General features: G+C 39.3%; 1 protein-coding gene across 3 annotated transcripts in view; it reads right to left on the bottom strand.

Annotated features, from left to right (window-relative positions):
* Nucleotides 1–24174, bottom strand: part of LRP5 (LDL receptor related protein 5) — a gene marked incomplete at its 3' end in the record, with an annotated part of 207127 nt that overhangs the window by 120246 nt on the left and 62707 nt on the right. For all 3 annotated transcript variants that reach the window (XM_082000557.1, XM_082000559.1, XM_082000558.1), the window contains one exon: nucleotides 2673–3069. In XM_082000557.1, coding sequence (XP_081856683.1) covers nucleotides 2673–3069 — 397 coding nt within the window. The remainder of the gene's footprint in view (nucleotides 1–2672; nucleotides 3070–24174) is intronic.

Consider the following 24174-nt stretch of genomic DNA (forward strand, 5'->3'; position numbering starts at 1 on the left):
GAAAATCCTGTACAATTAATAATTTTCACTAGCTCTGGGAAGAGTAGAGACCCACAGATGATCTGCAATAGTCACTCACAGCTTGCCTTAAAAGAGAGAAATTTTAGAAATGCCCTAAATTATTGTTGGGGAAGATGACAAGGCCATGTCTCTTTCGAGTTATAACTTTCAAATAAGCATTGCCTTTAAAGGGAGGTAGGTTGAGTGTGGAAACAATGAAGCTCTCTCTAAAAATGTCATTATGCCAAAAACGTCCAACTTACTATTTAGCAAGCCCACCAAAACATCCAAAAAAATCATACCTTTGAATGTCAGCCAGAAATCACAGAAAAATAGGCTTCGAAAGGACTCTAGAAATCAACTGGTCCATCTCCCATGCCCTAAGGCTTGGTCATTATACCTATAACGTTCCAGAGAGATGATCACTGTATATTCAATACATTCTCCTCTCTTCTGTAAAACTAGTCTATGTCATGAAGAATCGCACTCAAAATGGAATAAAACCTATTTATTAGGTAAACGCCACACCAGGCATAACATATCACTGTGAACACCACAACATGAAATGGAGTTCTCCATCCACCTCTGCAGAACAGCCTTACTGAAGCTAGAAGAGAATAGCAGGTGTCACCAATCTGCACAAGGACACGTTACTTTGTCAACAGAGGAAATTAGATTTGTTCAACACAGAGCATTCTTGACAAACCCATTGTTGGGTACTACTAGTATCAGCTAAGCATTTACAAACTGCTTATTTGTCCCATTTTTCTTCTGGAAACTGAAGTTGACTGTCCTATACCTAACAAAGTTTTCTTCCTCATTTTCTAAGCTTCCTCCCACTTCTCTAGAGGAAACTGCTAAAAGGCCAAAATCGTATCTACAGAAATTCTTCCAGACTGAAAGCAAATGTCTAGCAACTTTAAAATTGCATCTTAAAACTCCAGTTTTAAGAATCCTAGTCTAAATTTCATCAGACTTCATGATCCAGTAAAAAACCCCAAACTTACTCAAGTGCTCTAATCTGTTCTATTTTAGCACAAATTCTTACTCTTCTGTCAGTCGTAATAATTGCACTAGCCACTTGATCACAAAAACTTATTAAGAAAAAGACAAATGCAAAGGTACTATACGGTTCTTTTTTCCTACTGTCATCCACTTTCCTTCCCCAGAAAAATACCAGTAAAAAAGGAACAACTAGTTCCAGAGGAGCTCAAACCCAGAGCCTGCTCTGCCTGCATCAAATGTAATGATCACTACTTCACAGATGCATCTACGAAGTATTTCAGAACTACCATGTGAAATGAAGTGGTTGTAAAAGCAAATCAAATTTTAACGTTTTATTACACAAATATACATGATGTATGACTTTTTGGTTTATTAAGTTTACTATATTGGATAGGTATTTGGGCAAATCTGCCTTTAATTCAATAGGACCCTTGTGCAATACTGGATTTTGTCACTTTTACCCAGAAGAGCAGCTCTATGGAGGGTGATTTTAATAGACCATAGTGGGGATGAACTGGTTAACTATAAAGGATTCATGTATCTTCATAATGCATTTTCACAGACCATTAATTTATGTTGCAGTTTATCCAGTGCAGGATAAACCACAAACTACTTTATATTTGTGGTTTATCCTAAGCCCTTGTATTAACTCAGCATCCCTCTGCAAAGAGGCCAGACTCAGTGAAAATGTCAGCTGACGCCAGATTTTCTTACAGATGAGAAACCTACGTATACATAATGTGCAGAAGAGGAAGATAAAAGTGATCCCTGAGGAAGAGTTGTGAAAATGGCAGCAGATGAGTGGCAAACCACCTCACTTGTGTGGACTTGTGCACACAAGAGGACTGCACCTCAATTCTCTTTTCCCCCTATCCCCGGGGTCCACCTAGCACAGCAGATTTTCAGTCATCACTGCAACGAATACGGGGCCCAAACTGCACAACATCAGTACTATTTGTGTGCAGGGGTAACAAATAGCACATGTGAAATGGTGAAGAGTATTGAAGAGGGAGAGAGGAACCATACAGAGATACAAGTATTTTCAAGAGCACTAGAAGTGACCCATCCAGCCTGCTCCCTTATTACTTCCTAACCTGGCCACCTGAACAGCATTGAGAGTCCCTGGTTTCACGGGATTCTTTCACTTGCCATCACAAACATGATTATTTAACATCACTACTTAAATCACTTTACTTAAAAACAATCACTACTGATTTTGTTTACCACAGCATAGCAAATGAGAATTCCTGTTTCGACTCATGCAGATTTACACACCTCGTTGACTAGATACATTAAATAGACATCACATATCAAATGAAAGTTAACTTACCAGACAAGATAATGGAGAAAATAAAAATAAAAAAAGGCTTGGAAAATTAATTACTTTTCAGAAGTGTAATGGAATAAGTTAGGCAATCACACTGGCTGAATATTTGGCTTGGCACCTAAGAACAGCTATATTTTTTTTTTTTTGGTTCTATGTCTGGGCTGTCATTTCTTGCCACAAAATATTTAAGCTCAAACATACGTTCAGCTACAGACCTTGAGAAAAATACCTTGGGAAAACGTAAACTGAAACAAAAGGCTATGTTCCTTTTTCAGTACTAAACATTCCACATAAATCACCACTGTATCCATTTAAGCATTTAAGTCAAATTAATATTTACCCATGAGCAGGATCCAAAGCTATTGCCCTGGGCTGATCAAGGTCTTGCCAGAAGAGGACTTTTCTAGATGTTCCATTGAGATTAGCTACTTCTATCCTATTGGTTTCTGAATCCGTCCAGTAAAGTTTTTTCCCAATCCAATCACATGCCAGGCCATCCGGGGAAACCAGACCAGAAATGATGACATTCTGCACCACATTCCCAGTTTGGTTAATGTAAGTTTGCTTGATGGCTTCTTCACTCACATCTGTCCAGAAAACGATGCCTTGTGAATACTGGAAGTCAACCGCAGCAGCATCCTCTAAACCACTGACCACCACAGTAGACTCCAGCTTTGTGCCTCCAGCATCCACAAGTCGAACATCCCGCCGGTTAGCAAAAAGCAAAAAGGGAGATGCTACAGAAGAAAAAAACAAAAACACGTTAGTATTATTGCCATCTACAGATGTTAAAGTTACTGAGTATGAATATGGCAGAGGAGGATTTCTTTTTCCAGATCAGTGGTGTAGGCAGTACAGCAGACAAAAGAAAAATGCATACTACTCAAAACCCTCTTCCTTCCATATGTCAGACAAAGGACTAAAAGACAGAGGGAAGAGCAGGCCCAATTCTGTATCTACAGGATATGGATAGCATCTTCAACGTAGTTAAGAGTTCAAACTGAGGCCCTTCAACAATACCTTCTGTCAATCCATAAACACAGGTTTAGAACAAATTCAGTCTTCATGGTTTAAAAGTTTGGTTCGTAAAGTTGAAGTAGTAACAGACAGTAGTAACACACAGAAGGCAAGTTCTCATGCCTTTTAGTATCAGGCTAGAAGCTAACAGTACTAGACACAACACCCTCAAATGCTACTACCAAGTGCTCGCCAAGATGGCAAAGACTATGATAGAGGTTCAGAACTACTGTCTTCTCCCCTGCTCCACGAGAGAGCAATTCAAGGAAGAATATGAAGGAAGATGATGACGTGGGTTGTGGAAGTTTGTGGGGATTGCTGTTAGCTGGAAGAGGCAGCCAGAGCAAAAGGACAAAGGTTCTTGCTGTTTGAAGCTCTAAATGGGTGGTGGAAGCTGGAGTCCTAGTACTGAATGACAGGGAACAGGCTTTTAAATGGGAGTTAACTTATGATTGATGCAAAAGGGATGAGAACCTTAAAGACATGTCAAAATAACAGCTGTAGAGATATTCCAGGAATACCTGCACAAGTTCTAGACCTCTTGTGTGATAGGTTCAGTTGGACAATGACACAATCTCAGTGGATGACACTGGCATTCACAGACAGAAAGGAAAAAGGTAGGGAGGGAGACTCATGACAGGCAAGGAAATTAACCTTGTTGAGTTAGATCTGACAGTAAGATATACAGAAGCAGGAGTAACAATGGCATAGATTTTAGCATGGGCAAGATGACTTTTCTGTCATACACTCAGAAAGAGTGCTAAATCTGTGCTTGCAATTGAGGCTGTCCCTCCACACTCCAAGTGTGAAGGTCTGAGTCCTACAACTCCTCCCTCCACTCCTCACACAGAGTATTACAAAACTCTAGCAGAGGGAGATTGTAAAGATCCTCTGAAGGACCCACTATGGTGGGAGGAGGCGTAACTCAGAGACAAAGGCACGATTCAGCCCAACTGCTTCTTCCAGAAGAGGACATTAAGTAGACATACTGCAGAACATTCCTTCCCAACCATACCAGCCAGACTGATGGCCAAGTTAACCACTTCATTTGTCTCCTAAAAGTGCAGGCTTGCTTACTCATCCAGCAATAAACAAGAAAAATAGTTATCTGCAGATATGGCTGGAAGGCAGCAGCCAAGTGCAATGATGCCACCAGCTGTGAACCACTGGCAGCTAAGGAGAATGCCGGTATTTCAGAAGAAGCAACTAGATGCTGGAAGTAATGGAGCTCCCTCAGCTTCTCTTCTGATTGCCAAAGTCTGGTAGGGATCTTATGTCATCACATAAAGAGCTATTTTCATTTGCCTCTCCTGTTTGTCACCTTGAACCCAAATACCTTTCCGCTTCCTTCCCCCCAATTCTTCTAACTCAAGCAGCAGCTGATGGAGTTCTACACCAGTCAGCTGGTGACTCCTGGCTTCATATACAATCACCTCACTTGATGCTGCTGCTTCCAATGTGCAGAGGTCTTGTGTGGCACGCTTGCCATTCAATTCAAGGAACAAAACACAGAACGGAGAGCAACAACAGGTATGTTATTTCGTCTATGGCTTCAAGCCTGTCATATAAATACCTTTAGTTTCAAATTCATGTTACTGTGTATTCTATATGAGAGTTAGCTCTTGCTATTTTCCTTGAAGGTCCTTTCCAACCTTAGTGATTCTGTGATTCAGACTCGATTCCTCCTGCACTTTTAAAAGACGACAGTTTATATGAGGTCTAACTTGCAGGTCTGCTATGCTGGCATCCCTGCCACATGCTATTGCCTTTTTTGTGAACTCTGGCTCCAGCTACATGCTAACTGGAGAGTGTAAGCCACTGTATAGGCCAAAGTGAAGTACATCTCTGAAAACAGCTCATGTATTTATGTACAGGCCAAGGACCTCAGTTAGAATCTACAACTCAGTTTCAGATGAACTTAAAAACATGCATAAAAATTTAGCCTATTTATTATTATTCTGCATGGCCTTTTTTTCCCCAGTCAGGAAAGAGATGGCTTTATTTTTCTTTTTGGAGGAAGTCTATGCCGATGAAAGTAATAAGGACAATTTAAATCAGCTGGTGGTTTCAGTGAGCATCTTGGACAGCAAAGACACAGACAACTGTTATCATGAATGTTTCACTGAAAATGTAGTTTCTTTGTTTTCTACAATATTTAATTCAAGAAAGTTTATACAGCTTGAGCAAAATGATTTGTTAAGAAATGAAGTCTCATTATCACTCCTATCTCATTTCCTAACTTGCCAAGTCATCCTCTCTGTCATCTTTAAGAATGCTAGGAATAGTATCATGAAAGCCCGACAGGTTAGTTATTGAAAATAGAAGAATAAATGTCTAGAATGCAAAGCGCTTGTTTTCTTCTCTGCAACTCATTGGTTCCCCATAACCATGTCTATTTTAAGTGGCACTGTCCCAAACCATGTGAACACTTGGAAAGTTTGATGTTAGTGGGCTCTGTTTAAGTCACAAGTTCTTTGGGCCACAGAACTTCTCAAGTTATGCACATTGCCTCACAAAACCAGCCCCATATACAGCCAAAGATCAAAGCCATAAAAAGTCTATGTACAAATTTTTAAAAAATAGTCCCAAAAATGTGATTTGAGGATTACAAATAGATGGATTTTCATCTAGAAACTTCCATGCTGAAGCCATTATTAATGTTACTACAAAGGAAAAAGGAACCTGAAATATCAAGTCCAATCAGCAGCAGAGGAACTCAACAGCTTCTTAACTAAAGATCAGACATGAACAATGTCTAATTCAATCAGTATCAATATTATCCCAGCTCCTCATCCCTTTCAAGAGATTTCTTCCCCACTGATGCACACAGTAGGGCAACAGCATACAGAGAACACATTAACTACTGTGTTCTCTGTCACTTCTGTGCTTCGGAGTTGTCCTGATTGAAGTGCAGCCACATTATGTTGGCTGTGAACACCCAGCGGGGAAATCACACTGCCCTGCTTGTAATTGTGTTAAAATTCTACTGCATTTATACACTGATGTAAAATGATTGATTATTGAAAATGGCCAGAGTTTATCCTTTTTAAGAACAAATAAGTATTCATTTTCCTTTGGAAAAAATAAAAGAGAGAAGGCAGAACTCTGATTTTGAAAACCACATTCACTTCTCTGCTCCTCCCAACCAGCCTATTTTATTCAGTCTAAATTTTATAAAAAATGGTTGTAAAGCTCTTTTAGAGCATTACTGGTATGAAAAAAAAAAAACACCAAAAACACCAGTGATCGAAATAAATAACTGGTTCTCAACACTGATTCTTGCCTGGAATCCTGCTGAAGAAACATGGGCTCTCCCAACTTTAAAAATAATGTGCAAAAGTCAGAAGAGCAATTAAATACTCTGTTTCAATGACCTTTCATTTATCACATCAGGCCAGAACATGATGGCTCATTAGCAGGCAAAGCTACCTCTGGTAACTCTGCAAATACAGCCTCCAAGATGTCCCAAGAAAGTTCACAGAACTTTTCAAATTTCCAACTTTCTCAGTAAGCAAGCAGTGAATCTTAAAGAGACAACCAAGAAAGCAAATGCCTTTCTAGAAAGATAGATGCATAGCATTTAGTTTCATAGAATTACTAATCTCAACAGTTTAGCAATTCACAAGACACATTCATACTCTATGTGATTATAACCAACCATTTTTGTAAAGCATTAGAATGAGAAACAAAGAAAGTTCAAAAAGCGAAAAAACAAATGGCATTGACCAAAAACCTGATTTGCTGTGCCATCAACAAACCATCCTAGAGATTCAAGATCATCCCACTGATACACAGTGCAAGTTTGTTTATTTTGAATCCCACAGGTATATAGAATCAAAGGTTCATTTCCAAGGACGTACAGACCAATCTCCTTTCAAAACATGCTGTCTTCTCAATCTTGAACTGGGCTTGAAGGTCCAGAGAACTCTTATCCTTGGTGCATTTAATTCTTTACTGCACAGCTCTTGACAAGGCAAACTGTAAGGTCAGTTAACAGCAGTTTCTGAGGACAGGGATGGAGGGATGGGGAAGACCCCAAAAAACTAGCAACAACTTTGATTACCATTGACCATTGAGAAGGGAAACACCAGCTTCTATTTTGAAAAGAGAAAAGAATACACAGTAACAAGATGAATGATGAATATGAAGGACAATCTGTTTATACCCAGTCTATCACAGCCCAATTGAAAGGACAACATTTTAATGTAGTTACAAAAAAAAAAAAAAAAATATGTATTTTTTTTCAGTAAAATTTGAACAGTTCATATTTTTCCATAATAGGCAATATTTAGAACCTCTGTACATAGCTGGAGTTCACAATCCTTTGTCAAAAGCAAAAAAGAACCTGAAACCACACAAATTATCAAATGAACTCTGAAGAGGTAACAGCCTAAACTGTAGAAAGTTACAGACCTGCAGCAATTCTACAATCTCATTTGGATCATGCAGTACTTGATCAACAATACTTCATTGTAGAAAGACATATTATTTCTATTCAAAAAACCACCAATTTTCCAGTGGTTTTCTGCTAACTGGAAAACACACCCTTGACTTCATAATGGAGCTATCTACACAGAGGCTTATTGCACACCCGTGTGAAAACAGAACTTCCCATCAGTCTGTCAACTGGAGAAAAGGAAACACTCCTGATTAGGAATCAAGCATGGGTTCAATCTGCAGCTTTGCTCTGGTGCTCCTGAATGCTCTTGGGTGAATCTTCTGTTCCTTGTCTGTGTTTAATGAACGAATTTTTATTGTTTTCCCTGCATTGGGAAAGCTGTCTTGTGCAGACATAATAAAAGACTGGAGGATTTGTACACTTTATGTATAATTCATTTGGTTGACCACCATAAACAGTATCAGTTTTAGCACGTCTACCATAGTTCCCTTACCACCACTTCTATCACATTCATAAGTGATTAAAAAAAGCTTTTTTTTTAAATGCACTGAGGCTTAGACTCCTCTACACTCACCATATATAAAAAGGCAGTAATAATCTTTCTTTTCCTCTGCCTTCCATCCATCTCTTTTAAAAATATAAGTTCCATGAAGTATGACAAGTCTACTGCCATCTGCCCAGCTGTAACTACCTTCCAACAGAACAGGCCAGTGTGTTGCTTCTGAATTCAGCCATTAACTTTCTTTTTTTGTTGTAATTGTACCAAGCCCATCTACAGCACTTAAATTTTATTAAGTGCTTCAGGGGCACCCGTTACACCCAGCAAAGTAACATGGGACAAACAACTAAAAATATGATCTTTGCTATTAGTTTCAGTAATCGTTCTGAAAACCAGTTTGACAGGGCTCAACTTGTTTACATATTAAGACTAAGATGATCATGAATAATAATCAATAGAGCATTTGTCATCAGTTGCTGGTTAGCAGCAAAGCTGCAACAGTTCTAAGGCAAGTTGAGCAAGAGTGTGTTAAAAAGTTGTATTTATACTACTGCTTCATACTTGTTAACATGCCTACATTTTGTCTCGTTCCTCTTAAAGCCGGAATAGAATGACATGAGAATACTGGAGCATGTGCATGATTCCTACTTTTGAAAGCACCAGCAGCGCAAAGCACACACAAATTCTATGTATAGCACAGGAGAAAAGCCTTACAATTCTTAAACCAGTTAACTAGACTAAAGGTCATGGAAAGGTTTAACTGCACTTTTAAGCAAAAGTGACCAACGATCTTGGGAGCCTGGTACACAACATAAAATGAAGATCTCATTTTAATAAGCATGCAAGCTAAAATAGCCATCCAAAATTACAGTATGTGCAACAACTTATATTTTAAGTATTACTTCAATTCTTAACAGGACAAATGCATAGGGGACATCTGTGGTTAAGCCATCTGTGCTGCTGGACAGAGACAATAGCATATAATTCTTGCAGCAGTCAATGTCCCAAACCACAAAAACATTCATTACCAAGGAACAAAAACACCCCCCCCCACCCCTGGGGGTGCCGCAGGCACACAAGATGGTAAAAAACAAATGCATCAAAACTTTTGCACCCAAGGGTGTACAGTCTTACGGAAACTCCAGGACAGGATATGGAGTAAGCATGCATCAGTTTTCTATACTTAAAAATAGCTGCTATGCAGAAAAAAAGACCATGTAGGTAGGGCCCTAGCAGCCATAAATTAATCTGAGAAACCGGTTCTACAGCACAAAGTGATCCCTCCTGTCCAGCTCTAACTCTTTTGGAGTATAAGGAGGCTTAGACCTTTGATGTGTAGGAAAGGAAGTTATTCCACAGGCTGCGTTATCCCCATTTTTCATGGCTTAGCTCAAGGGTAAAGAGACTGCAGCTGGTGGCAGCAGGAAGCTCACATGCCAGGACACACAGACTGAAGCTACAAAGACACAGGAAAGAAGGTAAGAGGGAGAGAGATTCAGATATGGAAGAGAAAGGAAGGTAATCAAGACTTTATCCAAATCTGTCTCCTAAAATCAAGCACAACTAAAAAACCCAGTCTGACACCTTGCATGGGAATATGGCATGTACAAATCCCACAGACATTTAAGTTCATTTTACTCTTTTAATGCAACTGTTATACATTCAGCAGGAAAAAAAAAAGTTTGTTTCTTAAATATTCTAAGCTCTGCATTCTGGACCCTGGTCCTTTTTACTGGCAGCTGCTGCTGTTGCAGAGAATCTAAAATCACCAACTTCAAAAGATAGATTATATGTTGATCTTTCTGTACTAACTGCACATACTCAACCCAAGTTTAAACTTGCTAGGTACAGTCCTCCAAAGAATAGATGCCTATTGCTTTCATCCTCAAAACACATTATTGTAGATAAGGTGAATTCCCAAGTGTAATTACTAAAATTACAGAATATTCTTGCTGTAACACAGAGGTAGGTGGTAGCAGTTTGTAGAATGCAGGACTGAAAAAAATCAGAGCTCCTCAGTTTCACCCCCACATAAACCCGTTTAGTGAACTTGAGCAGGTGCTTCAGCCCAATGATTTGTAAAAATCATTCCACCCACCACAAACATACCCCTCCTTCTGCTGTTAGTTATTTCAAAGGGCTGCCATGAAGCCTACTCATGCTTGAGCAAGGCACTTGAAGATCTTCGAGCAGAAGGCTCCATGATGCACTCAGCTTTTCATTCCCGACATGGCTAAGACTTCTCCTCTCTGTGGATCAGGGAGTAAGCATGGGTCAGTGAGCTGTGAAGGAACCAGCTATTCAGAAGGAACCAGCTATTCAGTGATGGCTGGTTTATAGTACTACTTTAAGAGGAAAATATACTCCTCCCCCAGATTCCAACCCATTCCTCTCATCCTCCAGCAGCTCAATCCATTTGATAGTAATTTCCCTCTCCAAACCCTGAAAGAAAGTGTTCTGCTTATCAAGTAAGGAGGATTCATTTCCATGTCATCTGATTTTAGGTAGAATCAAGGTCTGAAATTCAGGGGGAGACAGGAGTGTTATTTTAAGCCACTAAGAATATCCCACATTTACACACATTGTGTGCAGCAGATGTCAGGCAATTTTTGTAAATTTTACTCTTTACCAGGCTGTATTTTAAATTGTTTACATCGTCACAGCAGGCATAAACCAGTGCAAAGTAATCCAATCCATACTAGATTCTCACATTATGAAATATATTTGGTGTCAGTTTTATTTATATATGCTAAGTATTAACTTGAGTATCACTGCTGCATACAAGGAGACAGCCAGGATCTCAGTGATCTACTGGCCATCAGGCTACAGTAAAAGGGAGGCTGGTCATCCATCAATGTAGCTACAAGAAGTGACATGGCTTTATCCACAACATATTGGGGGGTGTATGTAAATAAATTATCTAAGTTTAAAGGACATCTGGTTTAGCAGCAGCAAGCTGGAAAGAGTCCATAGAAAAGTATTTTAAAAAAAAGTTTTAAGTGGTTTTAGAAACATATGAAGTCTGTTGTTCTCATCTAGGAGAAGAGCTGGGAAGGCAGCGAGATAAAGAAGAGTAAAACAACAGTCCAACCAGTAAATACTTTTATGAGAGGCTGAAGACCATTTATTTTTAGCTGCTGGAGAAAGGACACACTAAAGAAAGAGTTTCATCTGTGTGTCTTGAAATTAAAGACACAAAAAAAAGAACTCAATGGACTGAACTCCCCATACCATTTCACTGAAAATCTTGATTACAAGGGTGTGGGGTTGCTTGTATTTATGCTTGGTTTTACAGAAAACAGTTTTAAAAACTCTCCCAGTTATACCATAAGCCACTGTTTCTGTTGTCGTCCTGAAAGCAGATGACTTTAGTAGCTTTAGTAATACTAAAATATTGTTACATAAACTGCTAGCTACCTTTTATCTTATTTTTTAAATAAATAAGCAGTAAGTTTTTTGAAGACCTTGTTATATTTTCTGGATTGTGTAAGGGTTCCCTCCCAATAATGACAGAGTTTTAGAAAGACAAGATTTACTTCAGACTGTTGGTTTGTTTGACAGCCTACTGTTTTTAAATAATAATCTTAGCAGTAACAACAAAATATAGCACTGATTATATACCATTTAATCTCCATTGGCCAAAATTAGTTCATTTCCCTTGGTCAAAAAATGCCAAAGGATTTCTCCGAGAAGCATGCTCTGAAGAAGTCCAGCAAAGGTGCTTTATACAAATTATGAAACTTAGGATTTGTGCAGATTGTCTGGGATGGCAATAAAACGTTTTAAAACTCTCCAACAGCACACTCTGAACTTATTCATTATTGTTTTGTCCTGGTTTTAGTTATATTACCTATTTCAAGTAAAAAACTTCACATACAAGAAAAGCCAAATGATTGGATTCAGGGTGCATAATACAGAGCACTTCCATCTCTGCAGAGGCTGGAAGCAATCTATGTGTGTTCAAGATCACTTTTCTATGGACACGTTATTTCAAAGGAAGGTTCCTCAAACTTCTCTGTCTTTTCCCACAGACCACCCATTAAGCACGCCACATGAACTCCCCTCCTGGTGCACAAGGCGCTCTCAGACTGTCCTTAATACCCCTGTAGAAAATACTGAAATCGGTTACATGAAACAGCGTATTTCATCTCCTTTTAACACAGTTTAGCAGCTGGAAAGCAGGACAGCCAAGTCCATGTGAGCAGCCAACACTACAGGGACCACCAACCAGCATAGAGAACATATTTAAAGATCTGCTGAAAAACTAAACAAAAAACAGAGTATCAGACATGATTTGGGGACACTTACATCAAGCCTCTGAGATACTTGTTAGATAAGACTCACAAGTGCTTTAACCATTTTATTTAGAGGAGAACACAGATTCACTAGACCATAAAGCAATTTTCGTCTGATCTGTTTTGTTAGAGGAAATTTCTAAATATTATTGCAAAACTGGCCCTTGGCAGTCTCTTCCTGTTGCAACGCACAACTGGTGTTCAGCCAAACAGTTGTGAGGACTGCAGCCTCATGCAATCCTGAATAGTTAACGCTAAACAGATAATATCTCTCCAGTCTGAAACCCCACCTCTTCCTGACTTCACATTCTTACCCGAGCATTTTATAGAAGTTAAAATATACATGGGATTTTCCCAAAAGCAGAAGTATACCGTTCACAGCAGTTTGCTTATTCTTCTGAGGATTCTCCTGCACTTTGTTACTCAAGACCCAAAATGCACATGACAGCTTAAAGGCAAATATACAGTCTATTGGGGATTAGGGTGTTTTGGCTCCAGACAAACACCAACAGCAAGCTTTGAAAACTATCACTTTGAAAATGGCTGTTAAGCTGAGCATCCTCCAACTTCAAAAGTCAACTTTTGAGTTCAGTGCTGGTTAGAGATTAGAACCTTCACTGAACTCCAAGGGGGGTTAAACTGACAACTTCCATCAAACTTCAGTCATGACGGCCAAAGCTCCCAAGGTCCACTGAAAATCCCAGTCTAAATGTAGACAGTAAACCCCACCAGGAAGACAAATCTTTCCCACTCTAAGAACAATGAGGCAGCAGTACCTCACAGGTACTGTGCTGGGATGTTCGAGTTCAACACTGTCCAAAGGGAGGAATTAGATAGCAGAGGGAGACCCGTCACATATGCAGGGCCGATTTACTGACCTGCGCCACAGCCAGCCTCTGAACCTCCTCTACATTAAATTAAGGACAGTGTGATCTTCAGAGCAAGGCTCTCACAGGCCTCACACACCAGCTGCTGTCCCAAGACATAACGGGCAAACTCCTCCAGAACCATCACAGACTACCACACTGGACACTCACCTCTTCCAGCTATATAAAGCTGCTGTCCATAAAGAGTGACAGATGCTGTAAACACAATATGTAACCCTCAGTCCAAAAATGTAACTGTATGAGCAATCTTTAATGTCAAATTACTTGCACTGAGGGAAGAGGAGTACTACTTTATAGTGTCCCCATGCAAAAGCCCACAGTGATCCTACCTCAGCTTGAAGCTTAGTTCAGAAGTCTCTGAAGACCATATTCTGAGGCAAGTCACTCAGCAAGTCACCGTGAAGATATCATCATAAAAATACAGTTGCTGATGGCAGGCACATTCATGTCAAGGGCAGATCCATGGCTCTTTCATGAGAATACACTGGCATCACTACTGCAGCACTAGTTGAAGAGTTTGCTAAATAAAAACTCAGACTTGTGTTACGCATAGCGGTTCAGAAAAGAACAAATACTTCAACTCTCTCCTCAGCCTGTTATACATCTTGGCTGGTTAACTGAAACACAAGTTTGTTTAGTGCCTGCTCAGACAGCACATTTGCATCAACCAATTCTGATGTGAACCTCAATAAATGAATTCAACTTGATATGAGTAGTGGTGTTCATGTGCGCAGTGCTAGTAAAGTCCACCCTGTTACCCTCTTTTTGCAAGGTGGTGGATTGTGCATGAATTCCTTACTGGATTGTGTTTCTATGTTGGACCCAAAGAGCTGAGTTAGGAGTGGATGTTTGTGGGGTGGTGGTACTAGGAAGGAACTTGGCAGATGAGGATTTGATTTCCATTCTACCAGACCACCCTGTTGAAATATCGCTCCTCTTTGCATCGATTCTTTAATATCAAACACTTCCATTGTCTTGTCAGTGAAAAGGTTTCATATTTTGATTACGGATTCTTTAAAGTACAAACTTGTATTTTGTCTAATACCATAGGACACTAGTTTCAATTCCGTAACAGGGTTTACCATATTCAAACCACACTGGAGCTATCTGTCAGATGACTCATGACAGTTTTCTTTGTGAGAATTAATATGGCACTCTGCTTGTACCCACAAAAACTGGAAACAGTCTGTCCATTGAGATTTCTTGTATTTTCTGATTTTAGAATAAGCAGAAGTAGCATTGAATTAGTCTCTTACGTGGTATTGCTGTTGGGCTTTGCCAAAATGGGTTAAGTGCAAAGGCAGTGCTTAAAAATAGGGATGGGGGATGTGGTAGGAAAAAAACGTACTTGGATGTTCCACATTCTGCAATGCAGAGTGCATGGCAATAATTTTGCTGCTGTTACTTTAAATGCAGTAGGTATGGATTTCCCCTCACTCCCACGTTATACTCCATAGAACTCTCCAATGAATTGCAGTTCATCTTGAGAGTGCTCACGGGGCATATGAAGGACAACCAAGGGATCAGGCCCAGCCAGCATGGGTTCATGAAAGGCAGGTCCTGCTTGACCAACCTGATCTCCTCCTATGACCAGGTGACCCACCTAGCGGATGATGGAAAGGCTGTGGATGTTGCCTACCTGGACTTTACTAAAGCCTTTGACAGCATCTCCCACAGCATTCTCCTGGAGAAACTGGCAGCTCGTGGCTTACAGGTGTACTCTTCACTGAGTAAAGAACTGTTTGGACGGCCGAGCCCAGAGAGTTGTGGTGAATGGCGTTAAATCCGGTTGGCGGCCGGTCACAAGCGGTGTTCTCCAGGGCTCAGTTCTGGGGCCAGTCTTGTTCAATATCTTTATTGATGATCTGGATGAGGGGATCAAGTGCTCCCTCAGTAAGACTGCAGATGACACCAAGTTGGGTGAGAGTGTTTATCTGCTCAAGAGTAGGAGGGCTCTGCAGAGTGATCTGGACAGGCTGGATCGATGAGCAGAGGTCAACTGTATGAGGTTTAATAAGGCCAAGTGCTGGGTCCTGCACTTTGGTCACAACAACCCCGTGCAATGCTCCAGGCTTAGGGAGGAGTGGCTGGAGAGCTGCCCAGCGGAAAAGGAGCTCGGGATTGTGACTGACAGCTGGCTGAATATAAGCCGGCAGTGTGCCCAGGTGGCCAAGAAGGCCAACAGTGTCCTGGCCTGTATCAGGAATAGTGTGGCCAGCAGGAGTAGGGAAGTGATTGTGCCCCTGTACTCGGCACTGGTGAGGCCGCACCTTGAATCCTGTGTTCAGTTTTGGGCCTCTCACTACAAGAAGGATGCTGAGGAGCTCGAGCATGTCCAAAGAAGGGCAACGAAGCTGGTGAGGGGTCTGGAGCACAAGTCTTATGAGGGGTGGCTGAGGGAACTGGGCTTGTTCAGTCTGGAGAAGAGGAGGCTGAGGGGAGACCTTATTGCTCTCTACAACTCCCTGAAAAGGGTGTTGTGGCAACGTGGGTGTTGGTCTCTTCTCCCAGGTAACTAGTGATAGGATGACAGGAAATGGCCTCAAGTTGTGCCAGGGGAGGTTTAGATTGGATATTAGGAAAAAATTTCTTCACTGAGAGAAGAGTGGTCAAGCATTGGAACAGGCTGCCCAAGGGGGTGGTGGAGTCGCCATCTCTAGAAGTATTCAAAAAACGTGTGGATGTGGCGCTTCGGGACATGGTTTTGGGGGCATGGTGGCATTGGGTTAACAGTTGGTCTTGATGATCTTGAAGGTCCCTTACAACCTTAATGATTCTGTGAATTTTAAAACTGCAGAGAAAAATTAAGATTTCTCCTACTTCTGCATAAACTGGTTTAGAAGAACACAGACAAAGGGGTGACTTCCTTGAACATCTAAACACAACTTTCGTTGTCAGTAACAGTTCAGGTCAATCCATCAACGGAAAAAAAACCCTGCAGTGTCCTCTTTTTAGATTCTGGATGCCAATGGGAGCAAGGTTCTTTTCTGGGATTTTTTTGCAGTTTATTTTATTCCTCCTTGGTTTGTCAGACAGCTGTTTGGCCAAGAATAGTAGATTATGCAGCGATGATGGTTCTAAACTTTTAATGGATAAAATAGTGGTTCTACATCATTTGGAAAATCTGGCTTGCAAATCTTCTCCAGGACTTGAACAAATGTAGGCTTGACAAAGGTATGTTTGTTTCTGATCTGAATTGTTTCCAATTTCTAGTTCCAGTTCCAGATGTTACGCTAACTCCAAAAGATGCAAATCTTAAGAAAGTTGGAAAAAGACATTTTACTTCTATCTCCACCAAACGTACAATATGTATGCTTAAAAATGTAATGTATTTGTAAAATGCAGAAAACTACTCAGAAATAACATGTGCTGGATTCAGTTGCTGGCAAATGCTGTCTGTTGGAAAAAAATTGTAGTCAAGTCAGATGTGGAAGACTCAAATGTAGGCTCCACAATCTGATGCGGTTTTCTTCTAACAGTTAAAAATCACAAATAAAATCATCTCATTAAAGGGAACCTGCTACATGACACTGGGCTTCAGAGTCTGAGGAGTTGAAAAAAGTTTTTAGTGCCAAATTGTGGACAGGACTTCTAATTTTTGTGCAAGTCTCGTAACTGTCTTCCATTCAAATATTGAAGATTTTGTTTCTGTGAGAGCTAGTTAGGAAGGAGAGCAAAAAGGAGATGAGGTGAAAAAGATTATTTAAGATAATGAAATCTGTAATATTGTGCTTGTATTTATATTGCTGATAATACATAGTTTGCCTCCTCTAATGTAGCAAATAAATACAGTAATCTATTCCAAGCTTTGTAAATCACTCCTTGCTGGAGATGATTCTGCTTTAGCCAAGAACCTTGATTAAACTAAATTCATTCCTTATGGCTCCTTTTGTCTCTCTAAGGTCAGTGTTTGTCCTGCAAATTACCTGGAGCTTTTGTCCTGCTGGAACTACACAAAAAAAGATTTTCTGCTCTCTTTATTATTATTATTATCATCATCATCATTAAAATCTGTTTTTCAGTATTGTGGAGGCAAAGACATGCTGATAATTTAGCTTTTTCTCCAACATCTGTTCAAAAATAGTGGATTTGTTGGAAGAGAGAGCATGTTCAAGATTTCACTAACTTTTCTTCCATTTTTTGTCAGAAGTCAGCCAAGGGACAGGGCAAAAAAAAAAAAATCTGACTTGCTTTATTTTTGGGTTAAAATGATCATAATATATTACAAATTCAGTGGAAGATTCAACTCTTCCAAGATCTGAAGGGAAGTGTTAATTAAAAGAGGTGTCACAACACTACTGAATACAGCTTTTTTGATAAATTGATTTCATGTGTCTCTGGTGAACAGTGTATGATTTTTATCAACATAATAGAATAGGACCCTACACTCTTTGGGGCATGCCTGCATTCTGCTGTTAATGCAAATTAATGCCAGCATTGTCTTCAATGGTGTTGCAGTTCACATACTTGCAAAGCACATGGTTAGCTTGAATTGATCTGAGTAAGGTAGGTAAGTGAATATTGCTCATTAACTGATTATATTCTTGCTTTAGAGGGTAGACCACACTCTATTATCATTTACCTGGCAGCCATCATCTGCAACTGTGATATATTTTTATCCTTGAGTCCAAAAATTTTTGCTAAGGTCTCCACTGGTGACTATATTTACTTCAACACTGAGTCACAGGGACTTTTAGTACCAAACTAAGATTTGGTAGTATGTCACTGTTGAACAGAAGAGCTTGAGTGATGTTTTCTCCATGAAATTATTTTCCCTTTAAATTGGAGGTGCATGTGGCTTGCTCATAATTCTGCTGTATCGCAAATTAATGAACATCATAAACTGGCAAAAATTGTTCCTTCATTTACCTAAGTGTGCAAAGGGCCCCTAACAGAGAACAATAAAGTACAAATGCTAGCCTACCTGAAGAAACATAATCATCTGTGCTATTTTTCCCTCAAAAATGTGCAATTTAAGCACACTTCCAGAAAACAACAGTTATCACTTCCAAACCTCCAGAATAAATGACATTCAGACCTGTGTTGGTAATACTCAAAAGAAAGCAGATTGTATCAGTCTCCTTGTACCTATTTTTATAGGCTGGTAGTTTGTGTGTGCAAGAAGGGAAACACGTTTTGGAATTCAGCCCTGGAATGCCTCATTTGCTTTCCTGGAAAAGGTTTTGCATCTAGATAATTATTTAAAGCTGAAGAAAATCTGAGAAAGAATGGAAATTTCGGGCCTTAGAAGATGAGTTACACAGGAGCTGTTTAGCGTTTTTGATTTTGTTGTTTTTGCAGCTGACCAATTACCGCTCTGTACAATCTCATGGTTATTAATTGGTCATGCTCCTCAGTGTCTGTTGAATTCTGGTGTTTGCAAATTGTGAGATATGTATGTATGTGACAGTATGATATGTAATCAAGGATAAAGGTCCAAAAAGGAGTCTAAAAACAATATTTAGGAAGTGGTGATGCTCTGTACTGAAGGAAGGTTGTAAAACTGCAAAAGACAGAGCAGCTGGAGGGGTTCCCCAAACTCCCAGAGCAGTGCAGGGTATAGTACATACTACCCTGACAAATGCAGTATTCCAGGCCAAACCACAAACTGTGCAAATCGAACTCCAGCTATGTTGTGTTAGGAGGGATCTTGATTTAACTATGCCCTTTCTATTGGGCCGGGTCAGATTGTTGTGTTCTGCCTGAAGCTGAGTCTGGTTGAATTCTCCACCCCTCCCACCACTCCTGCCCACCCCTAGTTGCAGCGCATGGAAAAGCAGGATTAAGGGTCTTGCCCATGGGCAAGACATGTGGTCCATAACAGAGCCGAGACAATAACCTAATGTGCTAAGTAGAACCATAACCAGTGTTTCTTCCAGACAGAGTAAACTTAGAACCCTTTTATACTGTCAAGCTACCTTACAAACAAATTTTATAAGAGTAAAAAAGGTATATGTTTTACTATGGCAAACAGTTTAGGAACGATCTCAGCCACCCCAACTCTCCTATCCCTTTGGCAGCCTAGACAAGGTATACTGCAAATATCAGGAGTTTTACATCAAGATTGCAATAGCAGTGTAATAATTACATCTGTTTCAGCAATGAAGACATAACCCAGGACTTTCAGAGCAGAAAGCCTTCTCCCTTTGTGTCTGGAAAACATCCAGGGCATTTCAGATGAAATGATATTCCAAACAACTATTCCAACCCTATCCTATAGTTGAGAAAAAGAAATAAATACTGCCATCCTTCAGAAGCCAGACTGAGAGTCTGACTAAAGCAGAATACACTTAATACATTCACCACTGCAATGCACTGCCTAGCATTTAACATACTCATGGCTGGACTAAGTATTAGTGCCGTATGTCCCCTCTCTGGTGAATGTACAGTAAGCTTATTACAATCAGTTTTTACACCTGTATTTCCAGTTGCTGCAGACTGGTTTGGAGTTTAAATGTCCTGGATTCTGCCCTCCCTATAATATGTATCCATATTATTTTACTTATCAAAAACTCCACAAAATACAAATGTTAATACAAAAAGCTACAACCCACAGCCTAAAATCACATTTCCAGTCCAGGAATGTGACAAACATGGCACATTTAACATGCCAGTCACTAGCACACCATCAGCAATTAACAACTGCATTTTAACTTTTTATAAACAAGACCCTGCAGAGGATTGTTAATAAACATGAAATACATGCAAGAAATGACCACATGCATTTACCTAACTCCCTCCAGGTATGAACAATAATGACTAAATACAGAAGCAGACATCTGCCCTCTTAAAATACAACAGGGACTTATGAACCAAATTTAACCCACATATTTACATGCAAAGGAGAAGGGCTATTTTTCCTACATACTAAAGATGGAACACTTGCTTAAAAAAATGTAAGCCCTGTGTGAATAACTTAACAACAAACAAACAGACAGAAGACATGTTAAATTTCATTAGTGAATTGCAAGAACATTGAACATGGTGCCTGCATCCACCTAGCATTTGAAGCACTGTCTGAAAGAGAAGGCTGAACAACCAGAGTATTATTAAACTAGAGGGAAAAACCTACCTTCTCTAAAAATTAGATGTAAACTAGACCACAAAAGCACTTGCTTTTTATGAAAAACAGCTTTCTCAACAACAAAAACAAACCACCAAACTCCCACCAAACAAGCAATAGCTTGAAGCACACTTGACAGAAGCCCTTCACTTCTAAACTTAGGCACCTCATTCTGTACCTAAATACTTGCTCAGAGTTAGGGCAACCTTCACTTTCTACTTGCAGAAAGCATTTTAACATTACAGTAAAAGTAGTACAAAGTGGAAACAGGTAACTCCTTTATCAAGCTCATCTAGTGCAGAGATTAACTAAAGAAGATGCAAATAAAAATGAAGATTTCTTTCTTCTTTAAAAAGGGGACCTAAAATCTAGAACTCTCTGCTCATGTCAGTCTTCTATTAATTACCATGTGCAATACATGTCAACCTTCCCATCAACAGACCTCACTTGGATGATGGAAAGTAGCTCACTTTTGAGGACAATTCAGGGTTTTTTGCCTCCTTTGCTGTCACTAATACTTGCAATGTAGAGTAGCACTGTGCAATACACATTATCAGCTCAACAGGAATGAGGTTCAAAAACACCAAATTATTTTATAAAAGTCAGAGGAGACAATATCTAGATGTTAGTATTCATCCTTCCACTACTACTTCTCAATAACTACACTATGAAGCTCTGAAGCTTCTGAAGTGAAGATGCACTTTATTCCCTCTATGTTATCAACATGTGAAAAACATCAACTTTCTTATGTTTTACTTGGAGGAAGTTAAAGCATCTAAAACCTCTCAAGAATGTGCTCCACTGATTACAGCATTATGTTGTTTCCTTTATAAAACCCTAGAATGCAGAATATGTTTATATACACATATTTATATATACACACTTAATAAGGTAACAAGACTTAACATCAAATGACACTGAACATTTCTAAAGGCTACTTAAGCTGAAGCTTTCAAACTAAAAACTTCATCTCATGCAGTAGTTCTTCAAGGACACCACAGAATAGCACAACATCAAAGGAGAAAACATCTACCTACTCCTGCAGAACAGTTAATCCATACAATTAACCCTCTATCACAACACATTATAAATGCGAACACATGCCTGTGCTGCTCAGAAGATTCTCCAAGATGCTATTTTCATCACTAATGAGGTGCAGCACAAACATTTAGAGACTTGCAAAAATAACACATTGAGTTTAGAATTATTAAAAAAAAAAAAAAAAAAACAAAACCACAACAAAACCAAAAAGAACACAGAGAACAAAACATCATAGGCTGCGTAATATCTGAATTGCATCGAAATATGTGGCATTATCCATCCTGCGAAGTTGAATAGGTTAGATCCATCAAATCCTTGATCTTGCAGTATCACAGTTTTATTAGACTAGAGAAAAATTGATTTAAATCACATTTTACCCTGTATCATAAAGCAGCCTCTCCCCCTCCTCACTGATGCAGGTATTGATTAATCAACATGTTTGGTGAGAGAGGGGAGAGAGAAGAGGGGAGAGGAGAGAGGAGAAAGAAGACAAAACAATAAAATAATAAATATAATATTTTTTTAAAATTGAGCAAGGAAAAGATGTCGCACAAAACAAAAGGTAATGAAGACGGTTACTTTCAGCCCAGTCCTCTAACCTAGTTTACTACATGGCCACACATTTTGTGTTGTCACTGGATGGGACATGGTATGGATGCTGCCTAAACTAAAACCACTGGACAAAACACTCCCTTTGTAACACATGCTCTTCCTAATCTATGCCAGGTGTTGCAAACAAATTCCTTTTTATTCAGGCTTACAGCAACACTATTAGTTACAAAAAGGTTCTCAGACTGCAGAATATTTAAAATTAGTAGATACACTGAATGGCATTATACAGTTGCAACCTCATTTGCAGTGACCTAATATTGTTTAAATACAATAACAACTTAAGACAAAACTAAAAACAACAACAACAACAACAGGAAAACAAAAATAACTTTTCCAGGCTTTAGGAAGCAACAAGAGAACCACTTTTTGAGTTCAATTTAAGTATCAAATCAGCCTCTGGGGAAGAAAAAAAAACATTAATTAAAATCTAAACCATAAGCTGCAGATAAACCAAATTTGGGTCTATTTGGGATTTGCATGTAAACTCTTGTGTACTATTCAAATAAAGCCTTTTTTGTTAGTGCCAATTTTACAACTGGCACTTCTATAGAAATTGAGGTTGCCTTGAGGTTGCTAATGATAAGTTTCAGGAACTCTTGTTTTTTAACAGGAATTTACAGCTATCAGAACTAGAAAGTTTCATGCCATTTCAGACACTGGAAAACCTTTTGAAATCATTACTGCTTTGCCAATGTATCGCTGATGCCAGTGCAACAGATGGAGTTGAAGTTGGAAAATTTGCAGTATCCAGCAAAAAGAGTCTTATCATATATTTGGCACATGCTCAGCCGAACATGGGAGAAAGACAGGCACAGAATGCTATCTACTGTAGACTGATCTATTTATTAATATTTTGGGATCATCCCAGAAAAAATAATCCTTTTAGGAATAAGCAATATTTATGACGGGACTTTGAATAAATTACCATTCCATATTTCAAAGTCTTTCTAAATAAAGATAACAAAATACACTCACTTCTGGCCACATATGCAACAGTGGCATCATATACATCAAAAACTGCAAAAAAGCTGCTGTTTTTTTTTTTTTTTTTCCCAGCCATCACACCTTTCTGATGAAGTTTTGAAATTGAACTTGGATAGCTTAAAAAAGTTAAACTTTCATTGAAAGAAATGTTGCCAAGCACACTAAGCAAACACGACATATTCAAATACTCACAGTAATCTGTTCACAGCGTCCTGCTGATGTTTAAATAGGAAAATAACCCTGCAAAGTCCATTTCTTTTTATAAACAACCAACATTAGTTCAGACTTTATAATAACAAACTGGTGCTGAAGTTTCTGTTTGCACTTGTATATGTGTGCACATAATGCTTACCCATCTCCCACTGTGCTTGACTGCTCTATTCTTGCATACAAACGCTTCAGTTTAAAACAAAAAAGTTATCAAAACTCTAGTTCCTGGAGAAAATGGGGAGGTTTTTGTAGAATTCAGTATATTACTTCTGCTTCACAATAAAGTGGCAGATAAATTATAGAATCATAGAATAGTTTGGGTTGGAAGGGACCTTTAAGGTCATCTAGTCCAAGTCCCCTGCAATGAGCAGAGACATACAGGAGAAAGCATTGCATGCAGCCGTAGTTCAGAGCACAGCAGCTGACAAGTTGTATTTTTATCCCTGCAACTTCTCCGTGTGTCTGTTGATGCCCAAGCCTCCAGAAACCATGCAAAGGCTTTTCATTAGCACTAGAGTACATAGTCTCTCAATTGCTACGAAGCTTTACTGAACCAATGATGAGTTTCTGTCAACACAGTGGTTTGCAACAGCAATGACAGTGAAGCAGCAGGGAAGGGTAACCTGAAGTCATTTTAGTTTTCAACACAGACCAAGATTTTATTTTATAAAAAGAAAACACATGAAAAAGAACTTCTGCTAGAGTCTCAAAATGAGCATAGGAAAGACTGTGTAAAGCAGCTTCCTCCCAATTAATGGCCAGGGAACTAAACAGCTGGAGAATTTAGCAGTAATTAAAAAGAACAACTAGTACACTGCTTTGAGTGTACCTGTCC

The sequence above is a fragment of the Phaethon aethereus genome (genome assembly GCF_964289735.1).
Source record: "Phaethon aethereus genome assembly, chromosome: 5".
Classification (NCBI taxonomy): Eukaryota; Metazoa; Chordata; class Aves; order Phaethontiformes; family Phaethontidae; genus Phaethon; species Phaethon aethereus.